Source organism: Hippichthys cyanospilos, chromosome 13 (assembly GCF_059441005.1).
Source record: "Hippichthys cyanospilos isolate Australia breed blue-spotted pipefish chromosome 13, RoL_Hcya_1.0, whole genome shotgun sequence".
Classification (NCBI taxonomy): domain Eukaryota; kingdom Metazoa; phylum Chordata; class Actinopteri; order Syngnathiformes; family Syngnathidae; genus Hippichthys; species Hippichthys cyanospilos.
Genome location: NC_142381.1, coordinates 4432199 through 4455995, shown reverse-complemented (window position 1 = coordinate 4455995; position 23797 = coordinate 4432199). Strand labels below are relative to the sequence as shown.

Genomic DNA, 23797 nt, shown 5'->3' with positions numbered 1-23797 from the left:
AAATTCAAAGGAAATTCAAGATGATAGATAGATAGATAGATAATCCATGCACCTATCTATCTTAGATTTTTTTTTTTTTACATTATTGCCGAGCTCCATTTACTGCCACCACTTAGTGGGAGAATATCAGCACCGAAAACTGCACCGAAGTGCTGCAAAATGTGTGCCGATGAGAGCTGACGTGTCCAGAGTGGCACGGCGCTGAAGTTGGCTTCGCCGGCACATTTCCACAATTTCCAGGTTCCAATTCCACCTTAAAAGCCTTTAGATGGCAATTTTTCCCAAATGTTTGCGTGACAAAAGCCTCTGCTTTTCTCATCCCCTAATATACCGTACTAGTTGTTGACTGATACCCATTTTGAAAAATCTGATGAAAAAATTCAGTCAAAGAATTGGAATAAATTCAATTTGAAATGACCATAAGCGACTTAGTTCATACTCACTTGAAATGATTTTTCAAATGAAGTGAATTGGCATTGAGTTTCTCACCTGATTGCTGATATACACCTCGCTAGCTGTTAAAGGAGAACCATTTTGGAAAATCCTATTGGCCAAAAAATAAAACATAAAATGGGTTTGAAATGACCAAAAATGACATTTTACTGCTAAGTCCATACTCACTACGCGTGATTCTGTCACTTTTGTACTCTTTTTACTGTAGCGGACATGGGCATGAAACAAGTAGGAAAAAAGTACCAGTCTTTATTGCCGGTTTCCATACACACCACTCAATATCAAGCTATTGTATATGTTTCCTTATTAAGGATTATAATTTTCTAAAAACCTAAAAAGCCTATGTTATGGACAAAAAAATGGATCTGAGTCGTTGAAGACAACATAAGGATATTAAAGCAATACGGTCCTATGGTTTGTTTTTGATGATGCCGTGACATCAACGATGCATCTTCCACGCAGTGCTGCTTTCGTTCCTGCATAAAAAAAATGAAATATCTCTGAACCAACGCAAATGAGTATCATGAGAAATGAGTCGCCACTTGTCTAATTGTGAATTAATTGAGAAGCTTACTGTGACAACATTTAGCTTTTTTTTCTGCAGTTGAATAAAAAAGTGTGAATTTTGGAGGATCGGCGTTCACACATAGAAAGTGCACAAAATGATTCGATGGTGTCAGCCGAGGATGGAGGGGTGCTTCGAGGCACAGGACGAGTAGGATGTGTTATGGGATAGGTGACACACATGGCAGCGCCACATGCAGATGGCACACATGGATGAACAGCCAGCGTGGTGAAGCATGAAATCGGCCACCTCGCTGGACACCCCCCGCACACACACACACCCGATACATACACATGCATACAGAAAAAAGGAGTCAGCCTGCCAATTTATTCACCCAAATCACCACTGTGAAAATTAAAACCAACACACGTCCACTCAAAAAACAACCCCTCAACCCCTCACACACACACACGCAAACACGGTGATGAATCAGCTCGAGACGATTTTCTAAGATTCGACGGAATACCTTTTCACCTCAACAATATCCATCTTAACAAGTTCCTCATTATTCTTCTACAAACATAAGATTGTCTTGCTAATTTACCGCAATGCCATCCAAGTGAAGTAAAACCTTGCACTTAGGCAACCCGATGAAAGGTTGGACATGCAAAAATGATGAACTACATTTCAACAGTGCTCTTACACACATAGATACACGCATATAAAATGTCGGGCCACATGTATTATGGACAACTATACAGGTGCTGATGGGCCTGCACCACAATAAAGTGTGGTGCGTCTAGGAAGGACACAGGGGACTGAAAGCAATCTTCCAGTTGACCTTGAGTGGGGAGGACAAAATGTGTGATGGAAGGCAAGAAATAAGCCAACATGAGGAAAAGGAGTGAAATACATAACCCATCTCCAGCGGTGCAAGGAACAAATGCTTTTACAGTGATTGAGGATGAATCAACCTCACACGCCGGATAAAATGAAAGCGCGGAGAAGCTAATTTTCCTCATGCCGAGCGCAATTGAGAAATTAAAATAAAAAGAAAAAAAGTGAGCTTGGAATGAGGATGGAGAAAGTAAAGGAGCAGTGGGTGGAGAGGAAAGGCGCATCGGTAGAGGCCGAAGTAGGTGGAAGCACAGACGGCGAGCGAGCGAAGCAGACAGAGACAGATGGACGGAGTAAAGAGAGGCAAAGCGAGAGAGGACAAGAGAGCGGCCTTTGCAGATGACTGTCACTGTTCACTTTCGAGTCAACATTGCCTTTTAATGACTCAACGGCAAAATTCTCACACTGTGCATGTGTGTGTATATGACCCACTAGTCTTATATCAAAGACATTTTTTTAACCATCTGGTCCCACACATGCTAATTTATTCTGCTGTGACACGCACATTTCAATCACTTTGCTATTGTTGCTTTCTTGTGCCATCTCAAATTTTTTGCACACACACACATTATATATATATATATATATATATATATATATATATATATATATATATATATATTATATATATGCACACAATAAATTTAGAATTCCGCCAGGATGATCAATGGTAAAACAAGTGTCTCAGACTGTCAGAGAGTGAGCTTTGTAGAAGCTGTGCACTCGCGGTACTTTAAAAAGCCGTTAGGGGGAGCTGGTGGCTGGCAGAGAGCAGACATTGGACTGGGCAGGATGGACAAACGAGGGGAATACTTTCCTTTCCTAAATTGCTGTCACTCTGTTTTTTTCTGCCTTTTTTTTAATTCAGTTGCGCTCTTGCTATATAGCGTGAAAATACACCGTTTTCTGAATAAAATAAATTTTAAATGATCCTGATATAGATGCCAATTGAAATTTCTGTGAAATTCCATGCAACAGCCTATTGCTCCCTTGCACAAAGCTCCTTGAGCTCTTTTCTAGCTTTGTGAGAACACAGACAGACACACACGGGGACCTTCGTCTTAGAGGGATTGCAGGTGACCACAGATGGCGCTCTGTCTGTGTCACTCTCACCCCCCCCCCCCCCCCCCCCCCTCTGTTTTTGTGCCACAGATGGACTCAATCACACCTATTTCTCTCTCACAAGGCCCTTGGACACATTCTCATTCAGCATCAGCATTTATAGATGTCTGTTTTGTTTAGTGTCACAGGCAGAGGTGGTTGGGCCATCTGTCTTCATTTACACAACAAGTATAATGGGAGCATAATCAAATTTATCTAATACATGTGGCATTTGAGGTAACAAGTGTGGATGGGGGCAATTCGACAGCCATCAGGGCCACCCACTCTGCAAATCAGGAAGTGGACCACTCGTCTGTCATCTGTTCTTCCGAGAACACCGAGTCAGGACCTGCCGAATGAGTAACCATAGCTACAACCAAAACTCCTTGGCGTACCATGACACTCGCATTCCATCTACAATCTGCAGTGGCAATCAGAAAGCCACATTTATCTACCACTGGGAAAGACGTATACTTGTGTGTGTGTGGTTGTTAAAATGTGTGTGCATGGCATTTATTAAAAATGTTTGTCAGCTAGACACGTGTGTCAGGGCTACTGAGAGGTTTTGTGTCACACTAGCGGTAGCCTCAAGGAATGATTTGATTGGCTAGTGTGAGCTATCGTCTAAGACCGCAATTGACCCAAGGGCATGGCACACCGAAGTAAAAAATAAATGAATAAATAAATGAATAAATCTCTATATTAAATGTCAACACTACTCTAAACAATGAAAATAATGATCAATAGGCAGCCACAAACACGTTTAAACCAAGGTAGTGGAAACTCACTTGTGAATCAAGTGGGGCTGCAACTAATATTTTAATAATAGATAATGTTTGTATGTTCTTCCCATGCCTGAGTGGATTTTTCCAGGTACCCTAGATTTCCGGAACACTCCAAATACATGCATTTTAGTAATAATAAACACTCTGAATTGTCCTCAGGTGTAGTTGTGTGTCTGTGTGTGTGCGTGAGTATGTTTGTGTACCCTGCAATTGACTAGCAACTAGTTTTGGGTGTACCCTGCCTGCTGACCAAAGACAGCACACTCACAAGTCTTGAGAGGATAGATGGATGAATCAGTTGATTATTTTGACAATCAGCACAGAAATACACACACATTCACATTTTAATAGTAATACATTTATTCTAAAACAACATATTTCAAGTTAACACTTACACAATATATTATAAAGTAATATTTAGTTAGTGGAATGGCCCACAATATGTTAGAGAAAAGGGCAAAAAATATATTGTTTTTCTCCAAAGTACATCCAAGTGTTTTATTTTGATTCATCACAAAGATAATAGGTCTGACTACACACTAAAAACTAAAGACACAGGGATTTACTGGTGAGTGTCTTAAATCTTGAAAATTTGGTCACTTTCAAATTAAACTCCGTTAAGTTGTTATCAAATGATTTGATAATTGTTTCGTTGTTGACTAATCAACTCATCATTGCAGCTCCAAAATTAAGCCCATGTCATCGTATTTTCTTAGCCTTGAAGAAAAAAGGCAAATAACCAAAAGAAACCTTGAACAAAGTATACTTAGTTTCACACACGCGCATTAATTAAATCACCAGAAAGAACATAACCAATTTTTCTCGCCATCAGCTACCTGCCACTCACTATAATTACCATCAACTCAAAAGGTGATCACCAGAAAGCTGGGGGCCACAAAAGTGAGCTTACACACCCACAGTTCAGTGGCAACTTCAAATTAACGACCAGGCACACATGCACACACACTTGCAGAATAATGAAACCCAACACTCAGTTAGTTGTCAATCACAACCTAATGTGCACATCAAAGCCAAGTTTCTTTGTGTAACCATCATCTACATTCGCGTAAGTCGCTCACAGTCAATCAGATAGAGCGAAACAAGGCAAAGTTGAGCGAAATCAAAAACAGTCGGCAATTTTAGGCATCCGCAGCAGTACGTTTGTCAAGTGAAATCAAGGCTCCATTGTTACTAGACAGTGCAGCAAAATATGTGACTTGTATATAGTGACAGTTGTCTGGGGGTCTTACCTGTCTCGTGAGAGAGGGTCTTTGTTCTTCCTGTGTTGCCTGAGTGATGCATGGCGCTGCACTTCTATCGCTTTCTGATTAACCCTCTACACCCTTATGTCCTCTCCTCTCCTCCGCCCCGCTCTCGTCTGAGAGCCCTTCTCTTATTTCTCAATGTTTGTTGCCCCCGTTTTCTCGTGCGGTCTGTCCTTTTGCAGCTCTTCAATTTTCCCTCCTTTTGGTCTGCGCTGAAGCAAGCTTGGAGGAGCTCAGTTCATTTGCTGTGTCAGAGTGCTGTGCAAGACTGGTAGAAGGAAGAGGAGCACATTCAAGCAGCGTGGGGCAAGACGCTAAAACACACGTGTAGCTGTTGCACTGCGGAGATGAACGGCGCACGCCAAGATGCTTCAGGCAAAAAAAAAAGGAAAAAAAAGAGCTTTGTGCTGCTATCCCCTTTGCCAGGAGACCGCACGTCTTTCTGTGTGTCCCCTCTCACTTCTTGTCCTTACTCCGTTTTAAGCTCAGTCCATCACACATCAAGGTCAAGGCGGGCACGGGGGGGACAAAGATGGATGAGGAGACACTGGGAGTGGAAAAGAGAGAGCCTTTCAGCCTGTGGCGGCAAAGCAAAAATGAAGGAGAGATGTGGCTGCAGCTCCATCCTCCATCTGGTCACGGCTCAGACTGAGAGCAGACTCATCGCACAAACACTCCCCCCTCTCTCACTCCCTCTCGCTCGCTCTGTCTCCCATTCTCTCCAATCTGGTGAGATGCAGAGGGAGAACGAGCGACCGTGAGAGCTAATGAGAGAGCCAACAGGATGGAGAAAGGGATGGGAGATAAATACAAAGGTGCAGCTTGGAGAGAAGGGCGAGGAGGTAACAAAGCAAGTGGCAGAAGGTTACGGAGGAGAGGAGTGTTTGCTGGAGAAAAAGATCCACTGTGGACGTCACAGGCTAAGAAATAAGGACAGAATGGGACGAGAAAGCGATCGAAGACTGTAGGAGAGGAATGATCACAGAGAAAAGCCAAAATGTTCAAACAGGAAGTGGGGATGAGGGGACATCATGGATTTGGCCAGTATGTCAGATCTTTCATGATGAAGAAACAAGGAGAATAGAACTGTCCCTTAGTGCCTCCTCTGGAGACATTGTGAACGCTTCAATGGTGTGGACAAACGAGCCAGCCATCACTTTGATACCACACCTACTTTGAGGGGTCATTATTAGACAACAAATAAATTGGTTGAAAAGCATTTTAAATACAAATAACAGTATTATAGTACTTCCAGACTTGCAGAATGCCCTCATCATCCAGCAGAGGGCAGCCATCTTGTCCGATTTCAAACTGATGTCACGTGTTGAAAATTGTTTTGTGGAAAAAGAAAAGTACTACAAGAGAGAATATTGAGAAACTCAACCCTTTGTCGGGAATCAGAACTTCTGACAACCCCCACTGATAATTTTTCAGTGCTTCTGGTGTGGATAATGAAGCATGAACACAGCAAAAGAATGACAAAGACCTTTAAGTGGACAGTGATTGAAAACAGTGAGAACAATAGTCAACACGGGGCTACATCTGAAGAAACCATTGAGCAAAAGTGTGTGCGTGTGTAGTGTAAGTGTTGGAACCAATGAAAACTGCCAAGCCGTGTGCCATGGCTGCACAAGGCCATTGTTAGCCTCATTTTCCACCTCTTCATGTGACATTGCCCAATATCATAATCTGCAGCATCCCGCCGTGCGCTTAGGTGCTTTGTATGTGACAGCACGTACGGGCATGTTCACTCATACATATGTGGGGATCAGGAGTTCCGTGAACATACAGTTCTGCTCTCTTGGTATACACACTTGCATACGCAGGTGTCGAGAGTCAAGATTTACACCGGGCGGGGCCAGGAAAGGGGTGCAGAGGGTGTGGCGGGGGATTGCGGCTATGACTTCATCCCAATAAAACTGAGAGTGGCGCCCAGGTAGGCTCCGTGGGGGCACAGGGGGAGGCGACGGATTTTTAGATGAGGTTTACATCAATTTGTCATGATGAAAAACTCATCCGAGACAGAAACAAATTGCTTTCTTGACAACACCTTGTAATACTCTATCATACACACATGTGCACATTCACTCTCAAGAGCCCCTGCAAGGCACATGGCCATGCACATGCACCTGCATGTCAACAAAGACTGATAGATTTTCTTCATCACATTATTTATCATTGCCACCCTGTATCATTATGCCTGCACATATCACTCAATACTTTTTGAAGAGCCCTGCATGGGATAAAACGAGGCTCCTCCTCCCTCCCACTTTATACAATTAGTCATTTTTTTGTTTTTTTCCTGTTGAAAAACTAACATGTAATGTGTATCATACTTGAAAGTATGTTGTAATTGTTTGAGCATATTTATATTGCAGCAAGTGACTTTGCTTTGAAAGCCTGCCCCTTGTCCACAATCAGTTTGTTGGAAACACCTTCAAAAGCAAATGGTCTCAAACACATTAAGAGGTTCACAAATCCAAGCTATTAACTGGTGAAAATGCACAGCTGTGAAGTGACATTCATTCCTGTTCATAAAGCGTCATTCACATAAAAAAGCTCACAGAGAAAATATTATGATGAGCAAAGTAGCTATCTGGCTGAAAGGTGCCTTCTTTGAAATATCAAATTCTTAAAATATTCAGTTTTTATTAACATTTTTGTTTTGCAAATAACTGCATTATTATGTATTCATAATTCAGGGAACTCGCTTTTTATTTGTGAAAAAACAATGATTCTGACAGTGTTTCCGGGCTTTTTTTCCCCCAGACAAAAAGGTATAAGAAAGTGGCCAGACGTCTGCATCCTGAGGACATTTTGATACCGGAATTTGCTAAGTGCATTCCTATGTTTTGTTACTGCCAAAGAGATTTAAATGTTTAAGAGATCAATTAATTAAGACTTGTAATAATGGATCTAATTAATCTCTTCTTAATCTCACCTAAAATTTGATGAGAAAATCCCTCAAATAGAGGGAGCTGGGTGCTTTGCATTTATGTGATAAGCTAAACTTGGACTGCTTCTGTAGTAAGAAACTGTCACTGTAAATATTCGACCACATTAAAACTGTTAATCTGACACTCCTGTTTTTTGTCTTTATAAAATAATTGGTTGAACTCAAGTGCAATGATGTAATCTAAGTAGCGGGTTCAACTTTAGCGATTCCACTGTGCTTGGTGTTACTTTTACTCCTGTTCAAAAATGTTTTCTAATCTACACTCAAATCCTCACTAATACTTTTTCTCTTGTGGTTGATTTTTCTTTTTTTCTGTTCCTCCTCTTCACCTGCCTCCTGAACTGAAACATAGAGGAGAGGAGAATGAAGGAGGGATAGAAGGAGGGAGCAAGAGGGGAACAGATGAAGAGGGAAGGTGTGCTGTAAGGTGCCCCCTTGGGCAGAACATGGTCATTTGTCATCAGGCTGAAAGCTTAAGAAAAGACTAGTTAACCTTTACAGCGGATCCCCGTGAGACACGGGAATAAACACAGCAAAGCAAAATGCCTCCTCCCACCGATGTATCAGCAAACACGCACGCATGCACACGCACACACACACAGTTCCTTACAAGGCTCTTATAGCAGGTTTTAAAATGCACGATCAATAGTGGTGAAAGCATTGCAGAAGAAGCCACCAGCACCTTTTACAACTCTTCTCCCTCAAGAAAGTGCGGTTATCTCCAAGGTCCTTTACTTTTCCTACCTCCCCCTCCCCCGTTCGCATGGTCCCCACACCCCAGTCAAAGTAATTAATCACCTTGTGCTAATGAGCTATTAACTAATAACAGACTGACATGCCTCTGCCTGCACGTGCATGTGTGTGACTACGCAAGCATGTGCGAGTGTCACCGGGGCCACCCTCAACACACTCGTGTGATTAATAAGGTTAAGCTCTTATTAGGCAGGGAGCATAAGAAGTAAACCCACAAGCCCCTTGCGCATGCATTAAAAATAACACAAAAATCTAACGTGACTTTCATCACCATAACTGATGTTGGCATTATATAAAACCTGAGTTAAGGAAAAACAAAGTAGGGCACGGAGAAAGAAAACTATTGTTTCATACATTTCACCATACATTCTCATTAGCTACCAGCAAGCTGACATGGTATAATAATCACATTTTGGGGTCGAGAAACTAATACAGAAATTTTTCAGACTACTTTGTCAGCTGGAAACAACTTGCTGCTTAACTTGGCTCTAAAAATGCTAGGATTTTGCAATTCCAGTACTACTGTCAACATTTTTCAATTAAACTTAGATATGTTCAATGATTGATTACAGCAACAGTCAAAAGTTTGGAAACACCTTCAATTTCACTCAGTTAGCTCTGGTTTTTTTCTCTAGCAGAGCTGTAAAATTAATACCATTCCGGCTCGTAAACCACCATCCACATCTGGGTAAAATGTGGGCGTCTACTTGGAAGACTCCAATACAATTTTAAATAATGCAGAAAAAAAGCCCCACTAAATTAAAGGGGATTCTCAAGCTGAATAATGACAGAACTCTTACAATAAAAACCTGTGCCTACAAATGAGAAATGCATGCATTTAGATACTTGATATAAAAAAAAACAAAGCCTGGCATTCAAGTATTGCCTTTCTATGTCTGAGTACAGCACCATGGACAGCAACACAAAAGGGTGGGGAAGTGTTTTTAGACCAATGCTCTTATTTTGAACACGCACAAACACAAATACGCAGACAAACACAATTGGTTACTTAAGAGCTCTAAATAATAGCATTGTAACACTGTGAATGGCCACAGTGTGCACAAACACTATGTGCAGTCTGTGTGCCATTACAAATATACACTTCTCCATATCTCTGACCCAAACCGCATGTCCCTCTGGAGAACTTTTGCACATATCGAGACTCATTTGCATTCTCCCTTTCCTCTCATTTTTTTGTGTGTGTGTGCAGCTTTAGAAGCGAACAGCTGCTTAATGGTCATAGCTCTTCAGAGACGGGACTTTGGGAGGCACATTGGGGGCTGGGGGCGAGCATAGTTTTGTGACTATGCACACATATGCACGCACACACACGGGCTGAGAAACACAACAGGTATAGCCATGATCAGCAAGTTGTGACCATTGACCAGATGTTTTCCTTCCCAAAAGTCACATTGTAGCATTTTCACACTGTTGAATTTTACTACAATGGAAAACCAAGAAGGGCACAATGGCAGCCTATAACAGACAAAGCGAGAGGGTCTGGAAAATATACTGGTGATAGGTATCAATACCAAAAAAAATGTGCATATTGATGCCGCATGTTTCAAGGAGCTGATGTGGGCCTAATTCTGTGCCAGGCTGATATCATTGACATCTTTGGGCTCCGAGCTAAATGCATGGATGGCTGCACAGAAAGAGCAGTGGAGGGTGTGTGTAATACCTAATTTAAAAAGCAAAAAGGGGGATTGAAGTTGGATTTTGTTGAGTACATGCAGGTTGAGTGCTTCCTATAATTATGGCTTGAGCTCAAAATTTTACATTTTTGCTTAGTTTTACTGCACCACAAGAGTCCATGGCCAAGTATAAAGAAAAGGGCTTATCATTGTTACAGCCATTTGACTGCTTAAGTCAAGGGAACAACACACACACACACACGTACAAACACAAAGATGCCAAAGGAGGGGATTTGGCAAAGTCACAAAGAGTAAGAGAAGGTTTATAGCCTCGTAGTGTGAAGCGCGGCAGGCTGTCATGGCGCAGAATTGCCCAGCAGGCAAGTAAATGTTTTGCTTTATACATCATTTATCAGGCAGACCTCTGATTGTTAAAAAAAAATAAAAAATACACAAAACAATGATTGATAATGCATCTATAAAAGTATGTTTTGTTTTTAAATGCATGTGTGTCCAAATTTTGCTGTGGCTTAATCACACAGCATCAAACAATATCTCTGGCATTTATTAGACTCTCAATTTGGTAACATTCACAAGTAAATCTGAAGAATATCATGCCGAATAACCACAGGAGTACATCAGAAGACATCTTATTCAAATTATCTATGCAGTTAATGTTGATTATGATTCATGCAACAATTGGATTCAAGACACCAAGCTCTAAACCCCCTAACAAATATTTTTTCAAGTGACCAGTTTCACACATATATATATATATATATATATATATATATATATATATATATATATATATATATATATATACACATATATATATATATATATATATATATACACATATATATATATATATATATATATATATATATATATATATATACATATATATATATATATATATATATATATATATATATATATATATATAGCTATATATATATATATAGCTTAATGTCAGTTGGACTGTTATGTGCATGTTGAGGTCTCTTTTGAGCTCTTTCGCCAATTGATCTCTTTTTCTTCAGGATGATGTTCTTGTGCCAAAATAAGAATATATTGATGTTGACTGAGGTTGAGACGAGACGAACATGGAGTCATTCAAATGTCTTTCACTTTTAGAGACTGTTTCTCTTTGTCAAGCAAGCTTCAGGCGGCTTGAGAATACTAATGGCCACAATGTGGAAAAAGGTGCTGCAATCAAATGCATTATCAGGAGTCATTTCTCAGCTTTTCACAAGTGGTCATTTCCATGAACCAGCCCACGCAAAAAAATGTTAAGGTTAGTTCATATCTTTCTTGAGTAAAACTCTCTATGCTTGGATTAAAATAACATTTTCTCAGACAGTATTTACCTTATTTATCATTCCATTTAAATTTGACAAAATTATAAATTTCTGAGTAGAATGACCAACATTAATTTGATTGTCAACTTTTTTTTTTTTTTTGTTGCAACGTTTTTCCCCTACTTTTTGAGTGAACCTTTCCTGGAGGCTGCACCCACCTGCAACATTTGTATGACAGACCCGTGGCCGGATCGACAGAAATACCACAAATTCAGTTCAGACAAGAAAAAGGTGCTGATAATGAGAAGCAGAGTTTGGAGAAATCAATAGGACAAGCAGGGGACACGGGAGCTCGAACATGGAGACAAATGACCTCCCAACATCACAGAATTGGTAAGCCTGCGGAGAGGCAAGTACATGAAGGCCCGGAATGTCAGTATAAAGAAAGCCCGAGAAATGGTAAGCAAAATCAAACAGAAGAATTGATTGGCTTGTAATTTTGTATTTTTTGCCCTCTAAAGATGACAAATCTCTCTATAGGGACTTTAATCAGACTCCAACATAAAATATACACACACGCATCACTGCAACAAACCTGTCGAAAGCGCATTCCGCAAACAAATGAAAAGCCTGTGTGAATTGCTTCTCAACATGAAAGAAACACAAATTCAAAGCCCAAGGAAAAGTTTTCTTTCACAGCTAAACATCACTTTCAATCATTTGGATGGACAATCCCGGAGATATGTGAAAAGTAAATTCTGATCTTAGAATGCTTTCGTCCCTCCAACTTTAATAATGCAGCCGCTTCAAACACACAAGAAAAACACACAACCTGTTAGAAGAAAATTCAGCCGTGGAGAGGAGGGCTGCACGCACCGGAGGCGCAAATTTGCGTGAGCTCATTGTCTGAATGAATTGTGCACGCTCCAAATAGTTATGTTTAGTCGATAAGTAATTTCAATGTGCAAGCCTTGTAGATCACACAACATTAATTCGTTCCAATTAGACACGCTTGAATTCTCATTGATACATGAAATTCAGAAAAAAAAAAAAAAACATAACACAATGCGGGCTAAAGTTGAACAATGGGGCGGGGTGTAAAGTGAGTGGGAGAAAAAAGGGGTCACAAAAGAGTTTGGGTGTTTCTGTCATTATGATACATGAGGAGGGATGGGGCTCACAAAAGGAGATGTGTAAAAATAGGATTGTACCTATCCCCTGACACTTTTCCTGTCTGCCCATTTATCCAATCAGGGCTCTACTCTCCAGCTCATCCCTCTCCTCCCGTTCTTCTCTCACCCATGGCTCTGGTGCTGCTCTCTCATGACTTTTACCCTCTGATATTTTCTCCCATCGTCCTTCCAACCAGCTCTTGCTCAGATCAGCAGGTTTCATTTGTCTTTACTCTATAATACCGCATATACTGCATTGATAAAATATAAACATAGCGTTGCGTTTTCAGAGAAAAACATACAGCGCGCGCACACATTATTTACACTATAAAATATTTGAAATATTATTGAAATTTACAAGGTTTAGTAGGTCAATTTGTGAAACACACATGAATTTTATTCAGGAAAACAAGTATTTTATACTGTATACGGATGTTGTAACAGTGACAAGTCAACAGTGCAGCTTTGGTTGTACACACGGCCAGTGAGGATTTTCGTGTCCTCACACTGACTTTTTTTCCATCTAACCAATATTTAAAGGGAACATATGGTAAAAACTGCTTTTCAATGGCTGGTCTCCCTCTCTCCCTGCCCAGACCATCAAGTGTGAAATGAAACAATCAAGTACATCATTTGTTATCTGCCTCTTTCTGAACATGTGAGTGAGCCGCTCTTCACTTGTTACATAACAATGGGTCTCATTTTCATGAAAACTGTAACCTCCCGCCAAAGTTTCTTGGACGATCGCACGATCATCTAGGCTGGATGCGAAGCCAGAGCCATTTTCTAACGCTGTCAGGCAGAAACACTATCATTGAGAAACCAATGCGATCACGTCAAAACCAAGAAGAGTCCCGTCTCATAAGCAACATTGCATTATTATTCATTGAAGTTGGTGATTTTTGAAACCGCTGAAGACAAATTTGTCAAATAGTCTTGAAAGTTATCAAGGCTATCTGACATGCCTAATAGCTCCTCCCATTTCAATGCAAGGCTCTCGGAAAGGCTGTTTTTTACCTACTTGCTAGTTACTCTTCTATGGTGTAGTTGATTTGCTAATCATCTTATTTGGGATATTCTCCCAAGCTTTCTTCACGCAAATGGAAAAGTATTCAGATATATGGAGAAAATTGGTCTTTTTTGAGTTCCGGTGATAAGCCCACCCCCCCTCCCCCCATTATTGGGGTTTAAAAGTATTAAAAAAAACGACTTGTAATTAAGTACTCAAGTTGTACTCCAGTTGTTGCAGTCATGAAATCAAGTCCCCTATTGGCCCAGAAGTATTGTAGGTCTACATGAGGTGAAGTATACAAAACATGTACAATATGTCTCCTTCAAACTCTACTATACTTACAACCAGCATGTTTTATGAACAAAAGATAATTACTCACCTCACTAACATTACATGAGAATATTGCACAAAAACTGCAAGTCACATTTTTCAAAAGACAATCTGAATAGGCCATCTTTCCTATTGTATCACTTTTTTTTCCCCTGATGAACAAAACCCCTCTCTCTCCTTTTCTCCGATGCTCTCTGGAGATGTAAAGCAAACAACTGTCAGGCTAAGGCTTCCAGATGAATTCCAAATGACTCTGAAGGGCAGAGAGGCCAAACAACTTTCTCAAGAGAAAATGCTGTTTCATGACACACAAGCTCAAACATTAAAGTAGCACACATGCAGCATTACATTAATGTGTTCCACCAGATGACCCCCACGAAGAGAACATCTACTGTGTGAATCAATACTGAATTTTAAGTCCGGTGACACTCAAGGTGAAAGGGGTGAAGTAGTGCAAAGAGCGGGTGAAACAAATCTGGATCGGCATGTGATACACAGCCATCAAAAAGTATGAACGCTCCATACAACTCGACAGAAACTTTCCAAAATATAAAAGCATCAATTCATCTCTCCATTCAATTTTCACCTCCAGGTTCAAGATGAGTAGATCAATCATTTTTCATATTATCAATCATTTTCATATGCCGTTGTCTGACTGTCAATTTAGGATTTGACTCGCGTCATCCATCACAGATAAGAGTGAGCTTTACACAATGCAGAGGTAAAGGTAAAGGTTAAGTTTCTCTAGTAATGCTAATTCTCTCTAGCGTGTACCACAACACCATGGCCTCATTTTGTACTGCTGGGACTTTTGGCTCTCTAAAAATAGCCGTTCATGCAGAAACAACTCCCTCAAAACACTGGCTCTTGAATTTTTTAAATTATTTTAAAACATGTATGTTTCACTTTCAGTTGGCACATTGACAGAGTGATTTACACGTTCAGCTAACAGTTCCGAGGTCCCGGGTTCAATTCCATCTCGCTTCGGCCTTCCTGATTACAGTTTGCATGTTATCCCCACCCGGGCACTCCAGGTGTATTTGGACCCTCTAAATTGTCCTTAGGTGTGATTATGATTTCGGGGTGTCCCGCGCCCACTGTCACACTAGTGAGAATAAAAAGCTATTGAAAATGAACGGATGGACGTTTCACTCAAACTAAAAATTGGGTTAGGTGATCATCATATTTTGTGTGTTTAAATAGAGGGACATTAAATTTTGTATTCTTCTTAAATATAAGTTAATGATTAGCTGAATTCATGTCACAGGTTGTACATTAGGAATGCAAACATTCAATATTTTTTGGAAACATAAGCAAAAATAAAGATTACAATTACACTTTACACGCATTGGCTTGCACACGTGTGTAGGCTCCACTGGAGATGTTTTGACGAAAACTATCACATCTATCAAATCTAGCCCGTAAGTGTGTGTTTTTTTTTTAATTTTATTTTATTTTTTTTTTACTCCTCCTCCCCATTATGCTACCTCCCTTCTTGACTTGTGTTGTGTAGTGTGGCAGTAAAACAATAAGCACTGCAGTGCACATTTTTAATCATATGGGGCTAATAAGAAGATGCTCCTTCAGGAGCAAAGGAGGAAGGCAGGTGTGTGTGGTAAGTTATATTACAATTTGATCGAAGTGCAATCAGATAGATACTAAGCACGATAGACGCTACTGTTTTCATTCACTCACGAATCCCTGTAGAAATCAATTCATTTGACAAAATATTCTGTTAAACATTACTGGCATGTCTTTGCATCCTCGTCAGCCCGCTGACTCTTGCTTACAAGCGTAGACATTTTAGTTCTGAAACCTCACGCCTTAGTGTTATCCAACTCTTTGATTATGGCAGCCAGATCAGATAAATATGTGTGTGTGTGTGCGTGCAGACTGTGCGCATGTGTAAACAAGAAAGACCGAGGGAGAACAAGATTCACCTCGAAGACATTTGCAGTGCAGGATGAGCCTCCGCTGCGTCTGTGAACTGCCAACCCTCTATCATCCTCCTAACACATGGCCTCTGTGAAGTGTGTTTGTGTGTATTTCACTGTCTACGCCTGCGTGTGTGTGTTGTACGTGTGTATGTTGTAAGAGGTAATGACTCGGATATGAGACACAGTCACAGATCGAGTTCCACTCTAAACTTGTTGCTCGGTGTGTGGGCCCGAGAACACAAAATGGGTTTTTTTTTTAATCACATGACATAGATGAGGGGATGGGGTGAACTCGGACGCAGGTGTGTGGGTGAATTGGGAAGAGTGAGTAATCTCTCAATTTTCATACCTCTTTCATCCCACAGCACCAATCTTTCAAAAGGTCCTTAACACACAGAGTCAAGCACACTCAGGGCTAATTGTGAACTGGTGTGTGTGTGTTTGCGTGTGTGGAAGGTAGAAAAAAGGGGCTAAAATCACACATATGCTGTTGTGATTTAATCAGTCAAGTCCAATTATTTTGATAGTGACACTGTTTTTATTATTTGCTTTTGCGCAGCATTACATAACTGCGCTGGATTCTAAAATATACGTACAGTGGCTTCTTTGTGTGCAACCAATAATCTTTTTGTGTGTGTGTGTCTCTCACAGATTAAGCATTTTACAGTAGCAAGGATGCAAGCAAAATTTTGAGTAAAATTGTTCAGAGGTCATAAACATGATAACTGTGGCCGACTGACATTTTTTTGCCGGTCCGATATTCGTTATTCGTCAGAGCCCCTCCCCCTTTCTGTTATCGTCAGTCAGACATTATTTCAAACTGTAATCGTCGGTCAGTCAGTCCATATGCGTATCGATCAGTACAGAAAGATTGTACATAGAAACATTTTAAATACTTGTTTTCATTTAAAACGTTATCTTCCAACTGCCTGGTTACAGCAACATCATCCCTTCAACACAGACTAAACAAACCTGTTTACCTCAACTAGTGGAGCATGCCCCCTTGTGGTGGGTAAGATAGCAGTTCAAAATCAATCCTTCAATAGCATCGCCTTCTCTCGCTCTTTGTTTACCAGGGGGAAAAAAATCTGGAAACGTATTCTTATTCATTGTGTAATCAGAAACATACTGAGTTTAGATAGTATGGTACCACGTGTAAAAGATGCATTTATCCGATGCATGATTTTAAGAAGTGAAAGAAGAGAATTCTTTTTTTTTTTTCTATTACCCATTAAGACACCAGTTATTTGTGTATCGCAAAATTCAGCTAGGTACTTTTTTTCACTGCATACAATATTATTGAGTATGGTGACGTATGGGCGTCTGCCCTGAAATAAACACGCATGTCTTTGCAAAAGATCAGTAAAGAACAGGCTTGGGTAAACGTGGACCGACCCATTGATCCATTTTAAAGGTGATTGGCTTGTACTTTTGATTGTAACTGTTTGGACATGTTTGCCACTGTCCAGTCAACACCTTCAGTGCAGTAAAGAGGGAAAATGAGCACCAAATGGGCCTGAGCAGCCTACTTGGAAAGTTGACATGGCCATCAAGTTGCAATTTATCTGAGCATTTTATTCCATCAAAGAGGGCTTAGAAAAGTTTTGGAAGCCGATAAAAAGTCAAGTTCTTTTTAAATTTGGCGATGGCAATGAAAGACAGTCAGATACTTATCTGATGATTAGTCAGCCCTGAGCATTAAGCATCTAACGTGACAGTTTTCACAATCAGGGGTTAAAGACTACAATATAGATTTACTCATCTATTCTCTTCCCTCCTATCTGACTGTCTGCAAAACAAAGTCAAGCTATTAAAGTGAGTATTGAGTGGAGACAAAATGGTTTGAAGAGAAATATTGACATGAGTGTAGCCATTTTTCTTTGCTTTTTTTTTCCCTGCTGTTTTTAAATTAGAATCCATTTCTTTGTTTGGCATCCACGCTGTGACCGAACAGCAAGGATGACTTCATGGATTTATACGAGTGAAATGCCACTGGTCACCCAAGGTCTGTTTGGTGGGACTACATTCTGTAATGTGAAAAGAACAGTTGGAGAAAGTTTTTTTTTTTTTTTTTAAATCTTAATGCAAGGGTGACACACAAGAGTGAACTATGCCGATGGAGTTTCAGTCAAGAACATGACGCTAAGGGGTTTGAGGGCATGAGGGGCAGGATAATTGGATAATACAAAATGGGTTCTCTTATTCAACCTTTTATTCCAAAAATGGGACATTCCAATTGACAAGGTAGAAAAAGGACATAATTATGTACGATTAAGCATAAGTTGTTTCATCTGTAGTGCAAGAAAAAATGATCAATGCCTTGCAAAGTAAAAGTCAATGTTTTATTTTTCATTCAGAACAAAGATGACTAAAAAATGAGGAATATTGACTGTTGAGAATTTGAAAGGATTTGCACAATTCAAACCTAAAAGCTTAATCCAACTATAGACATAATCATTTACTTTATAAAAAAAATGTTTAACTAGCTGTCAATTCATGGTTTAATATCTGCACCTTTGTTCAAGTAAGCTTGTGCATGTCTCACATTGTTGAGTTGTCTTAAAAAAAAGTCATGTCGGCTGTGTCTTGACTGTGTGCGTCAACTGGTAAAGCCTTTGTCTTTCTTTCTTTATAATTTTGGGTTTATTTTGCCTGCTTTGGTTGCAATGTTTTGGATTGGTTTGCACTCCATGAAATGACTTGATGTTAGTGTTTGCCGGTTGATGCATTCTTGCTTGATTTCTTGTTGCTACATTTAATACAAACGCACAAAAGTGCCAGAATGACATGCACAACATTCAGTTGTGTAGGTGTTGGTGTGATGTATACGCGCTTTGATGGCTTTATTAGTTTATCACAAGTTCTATCACAAACGAAGAAGATTTAGTAAATAGATGAGGTGGGAGTAAACAGGGAACAAAACCAGACAGGGTAGCAACAGAAATAGAAATTAAATAAACTCACATGGACCGGCAGGGTGGCAGCATTCCAGCCAGAAAAAAACAATGACCCGACAAATAACTGGACCAAAACTGGGATTTAAATAGAAGAGGACTAATTAGGGAAACATGCAACACCTGTAAGGCAACAAGAGGCAGGGAAAGCTGATTGGATGACACGCGGTGGGCAGGTAAACAAGCAGGCGGATGAGATCAAACTAACGAGACAGAAAAGGCAGGCGAGAGGGGAACGATGACCTGAACTACAAATGTAAACAAAACCCCACAGTAACAAAAGCACAAAACCCACAACAACAAAACCCCAACTGAATTTAATATCTTAGAGATTAGGAGTTATTAAAAAAATGGCAGTTTTAGCAAACCTAGAATTCAGAATTGTGCGGCAGGGGAGTGATTCCCATCTATACTTGTGAACAAAACTGGACTTTCACATCCACAACACAAGCCAACACAAGCTACATCAAAATGTGAATGTTTGTTCACCACAAGGCTCACTGATGGGATGAGGTCAGGGCTCTCACATTTTCAACTCAAGCAACGAGCTTTGCCAAAGACAGAGTCCTAAATGCCTTGACAAAGACATCAGCGCTGACTTATATGGACACCTGGTTGGAGAATTACCTTTCTAGGGGGACTTTTGCCAGCTTTAATTGATTAATACATTCATCTATTCACCTTTGATGTAATGTTATGGAGTCACTCACTTCCGGCCTGTTTCAAATAAACACGGGACGGCACAGTAGATACCAAGAGGCGATGCCAAGCCTTCCTCACCACACTGTGTGGTGCCCCACAGCACTGGGCTCCATTCGATGAGACAGCATGGGGCACAGATCGATATGGATTAAAACTCTGCATGAAGCTACTTATTGACTCCTCCCCTATGCTGTCTGAAGCTAAATTTGTTTAACTATTCTCATCGATTGCAAAATTTTAACCTTTTATAACATAGCGGCAAAGTGGGAGCCCAAGAGGTAAACCATTGCCAACGGAGGGTCAATTACAATTTGGAAAAAAAAAAAGAACAAAAACACCCGCTCTCAAATCCACCTGTGGGGCAGACACATCAAGCTATTTAGAATGCCGCTTAGCGGGGGAGCTCTGAATCGGAGTCGCATTCCACCTGCCACACCTCAGTCGAGACATACACATACAGCGAGGGGTCTGGCGGTATAGGTCTCAATCCCCCTGGCAGTGCTGGACTCCCCATAGCGCGCCGCAGGATTTCAGAGATAATCCAGGCGCTCGCAGACAGTCGCTGAATGTTAATCCGCAGCCATCGCTTTAACTGTACTGTTAAATCTCAATCGTACTCTCAATCATTCCTTCTCCCTAAACCCACCTATCCCCACCCCTTTATCCATTACTCTCCTTACTTTGGCTGAGTCTACTAAAATCTTGCCCACACCACTTGATCCTCTTTCTATCATCTGATTTTAACTCTAGCCTTTCTCCTCATCCCTGATTTTCTCGGACGCTGTAAGACCTCAGCCTTACTCTCTTCTCTGTTTTGTCTCACTGCTCAGCTCGCTACCAGCAACAATTCTTTCATTTTCAAGATTAAAAAAAAAAAAAAAAACACTTCTGTCCGACACAATTATTGTGCAGAAAAAGAAACTTAGAAAAAAACAGCTCAGACTCCTTAAGAAACAAACAAACCATTTCATTATCTTATATTAATGATGACACAGATTCTCATTTATTTTTATTTGTTTTAGACCAATAAAATGAGGGAGCTAGAACTGTTCCTTCTGAAAATTACAAAAACAACCTCTTTATAGGCTCCATCTCACCCATGACCATAATTAGGATAAGAGCTTAGAAAATAGATGAATGGGGATATTGATACTCTTCGCTTCACATTTTCCCATTGGTTATATCTTATTACATGTATCATTTATTGTATTTAATTCCAAGGAGGAAACACTTTATTTTCTTCAAAAGAAATTGTGATAACATTTCAGACAGTTAGTTTTACTGCCATTGAAGCTTTATTTAACTGCAGCCTGACGCTTTCAGCTTTTCCCGTTTGGTTATGCATGCCAATGTCAGTGCTGACAGCGCAAACAAAAGACATCTAGTGTAAAATAACGCTAAGAAGTAGACAACTAAGACGCTAATGAAGAAAAAGAAGGAAATAGGATTTTTTTTTCTCAGAAAAAGGAACAAGGAGATCTAAATATGGCTGTATGTGTGTGCAGCAAAAAAAGAGTTTATACGTTGAGATGAAGCATGCAAAAATACAAAACAAACTTTTTCGCTAAGTTGTATAAATTGGCCTTCCCAATTGTAAGTCTTGTTATGCCAATATGAGAGTACTCCTGAGTGCAATATTTGACTACAATACCCGACTCTGATTGGACAATTGTCAAACAATTTCACCATCATTTCCAAAACCGTCAGAACTTCCCTCTGTGAGGCATCTGAAAAAAAAAATGTAATGGCACTACGTCGAGAGCGGGGATGTGAATTTTATGACAATTATAACAATATGAGCAATTATCATTTCCAAAAAGGCTTTTCAACAGACTGGATGATGATGTGGTATTCACATTTGCAGCCCAGATAAAAGCTATTACACGGTGTGCAACAGGCTCTATTATCCAGGTATCAACTATATAAACAGACAAAGGGAGTCAATTACTGAGGCACAACATCACAGGAAAGACAACCACATAATAAATATAGATAAATCCGGGGTGGGCTGGGGAGAGACTATAAGCAGTCATGACTTACTGATCACATAGTCTCCAAATGGATCCTCATGTTCCTCATCATCAAGATAAGCTGCAGGGGAAGGAATTTAGGTCGAAAAAAGAAACAAAAAGAAGAAAAAACAAAAAGACATTAAGAGAAATCAAGACCTAGGATGAACAGCATGGCAAAAATAATGAATATGGGATCGCAAAAGAACAACTTAAAGAATGTTTAACCAAAGGTATTTAAAAGGGATCAACGCAGCCATAAACGTGACTCTTTCATCTACTTGATCAGATATACAGTACATTACATGGTCTGTCCTACAATGGGAGCAAAGCTCTGACCATGAAACTTCAAACGTCTCCTAAGCACAATGCAGAGGTATATATGATTACTCGTAATTGACTGGAGAATTTCCATTTTTCTTCTCTCGCTCTGTCTCCCAAGCTCTGCCTGTCTCTGGTATATCTGATGATGACATGAGAGGCCATTAAAGCACACTAAATTTTCCATTACAGCAGCGGCGTAGTAGTCAGTGAGATAAAAGTCCGACGACAATGATATATCACTAGACTGGGAACTGCATTTATCTGATGATTATCACTACTTCATGCTGACAATTAGACACAATAAACTACTGTAATGTTTGTCATTGGTCTCTTTGGCAATGTATTTAAACTGCGTCCCATCTGACCACTTTTCCCTTCTTTGAACGTTTATGCTTTGACTCAGTTAAATTGGCTGTCACAAATATATAAACATCCACTCCTTTATCACGACTCAGAAATCCTTTCCTTGTTAAACCTTCCAGGGTCAGCTGTCGATTGTATTTTTGCAAGGCGTTTAGAAAGCACATAAACTTAGAGTGAGACAAGTGACCACTGAGGGACATACAGTGGAGCGTAAAAGTCACCAGCATTCTGCTGACTCGATAAATTAGAAGTTCCTAAATTCCTCTAGCGTTAACTTTTGAAAGAAAAGTCCAGGAGTTTTTAAAGCCTGCAGTGGGATAGACATGTATGACCTCGCTTAATGTCGAGGTTTGATTGAGTAGTGTAAAGTGCGTTGCCAATGGGTTTTGTGGCAGTCTGAAAACATTGTGGACAATTACTTGTGCTTGTGACTTTGTTGGCTACCTGGAGAATATAACTTTCCTGACTGTAACTCCAACCGTAAAGATTTGTGAAACAGGGATACAGCCATGGCATTGGTTTTCTGAAGTCGGCTTCAAAACACATAACGCTTCAAACTTAGATATTTTCAACATTTTTGTTACTTTGCTGGACAGTACAACTACAATTCAGACATTTACTGCAGTGTTGAAAGTAAAGATAGCGTTTCGTTTGCCACTTCTCGGCGCTAGATTCTTAGAATTAAATGCAGGCATTTGGCAGCGAGATTAAGTACATGTGAGTCAACCTAACTCGTTACAAGGTGATCCATAAGAACAGAAACTGTGTCATGCAAAGTGTGCAATGTCATTTGTGTCAGTAATCCGACTGCCCTTGCTAGCCTGCATTTGACACGTGAGCCCCGCTAGCAAGACCCGTCAACCTAATTAGATAGTTTGTTAGCGCCCTTAATTAGCGATTGAATGTGACTTCAGATTGACGTTGTGTTATTTAGTTTGATTTTTTTAGCAATTAGAAAATACAATCATGCAGTTAAAGCAAAAATAAATAAATGAAAAAAGAGAGACTAGCTCTCGTGCACATAGTCTTTATCAAAGTTATCAAAGTTGCTAAAGCACGAATCCTTGTAAAGGTAATCCTTGTGATCAGTATGCTGAGTACTAATCCTGACCACAAGAGATATATAGAGCCTTGACTCACTTTAAGGCAGACACGCACGCAAAAACACTGCATGCATGTGTATGTCCGTTTTTCTGAATTCTTACAACACATATGAAAAAGTCCTTGAAGCAAGTGTAGTACAAAGGCACACACACAAGCATCCGCCACACAAGCATGCGAGTGTTTTCGAAAGCAGGCTGTCAGCGCTGTTCTTACACACAATTCATCACAAGCTACTAA

General features: G+C 40.1%; 1 protein-coding gene across 3 annotated transcripts in view; it reads right to left on the bottom strand.

Moving 5' to 3' along the window:
- The window catches only part of tenm2a (teneurin transmembrane protein 2a), a 179858-nt gene that overhangs the window by 94947 nt on the left and 61114 nt on the right, over window positions 1-23797 (bottom strand). The window contains exon 4 of one of the 3 annotated variants that reach the window (XM_088430698.1): window positions 21801-21851. The exons of 1 other annotated variant lie outside the window; for it this stretch is intronic. In XM_088430698.1, coding sequence (XP_088286824.1) covers window positions 21801-21851 — 51 coding nt within the window. Of the gene's footprint in view, window positions 1-4991; window positions 5654-21800; window positions 21852-23797 lie in introns of those variants that run through there. One more of the 3 variants, XM_088430699.1, reaches the window with a different exon arrangement.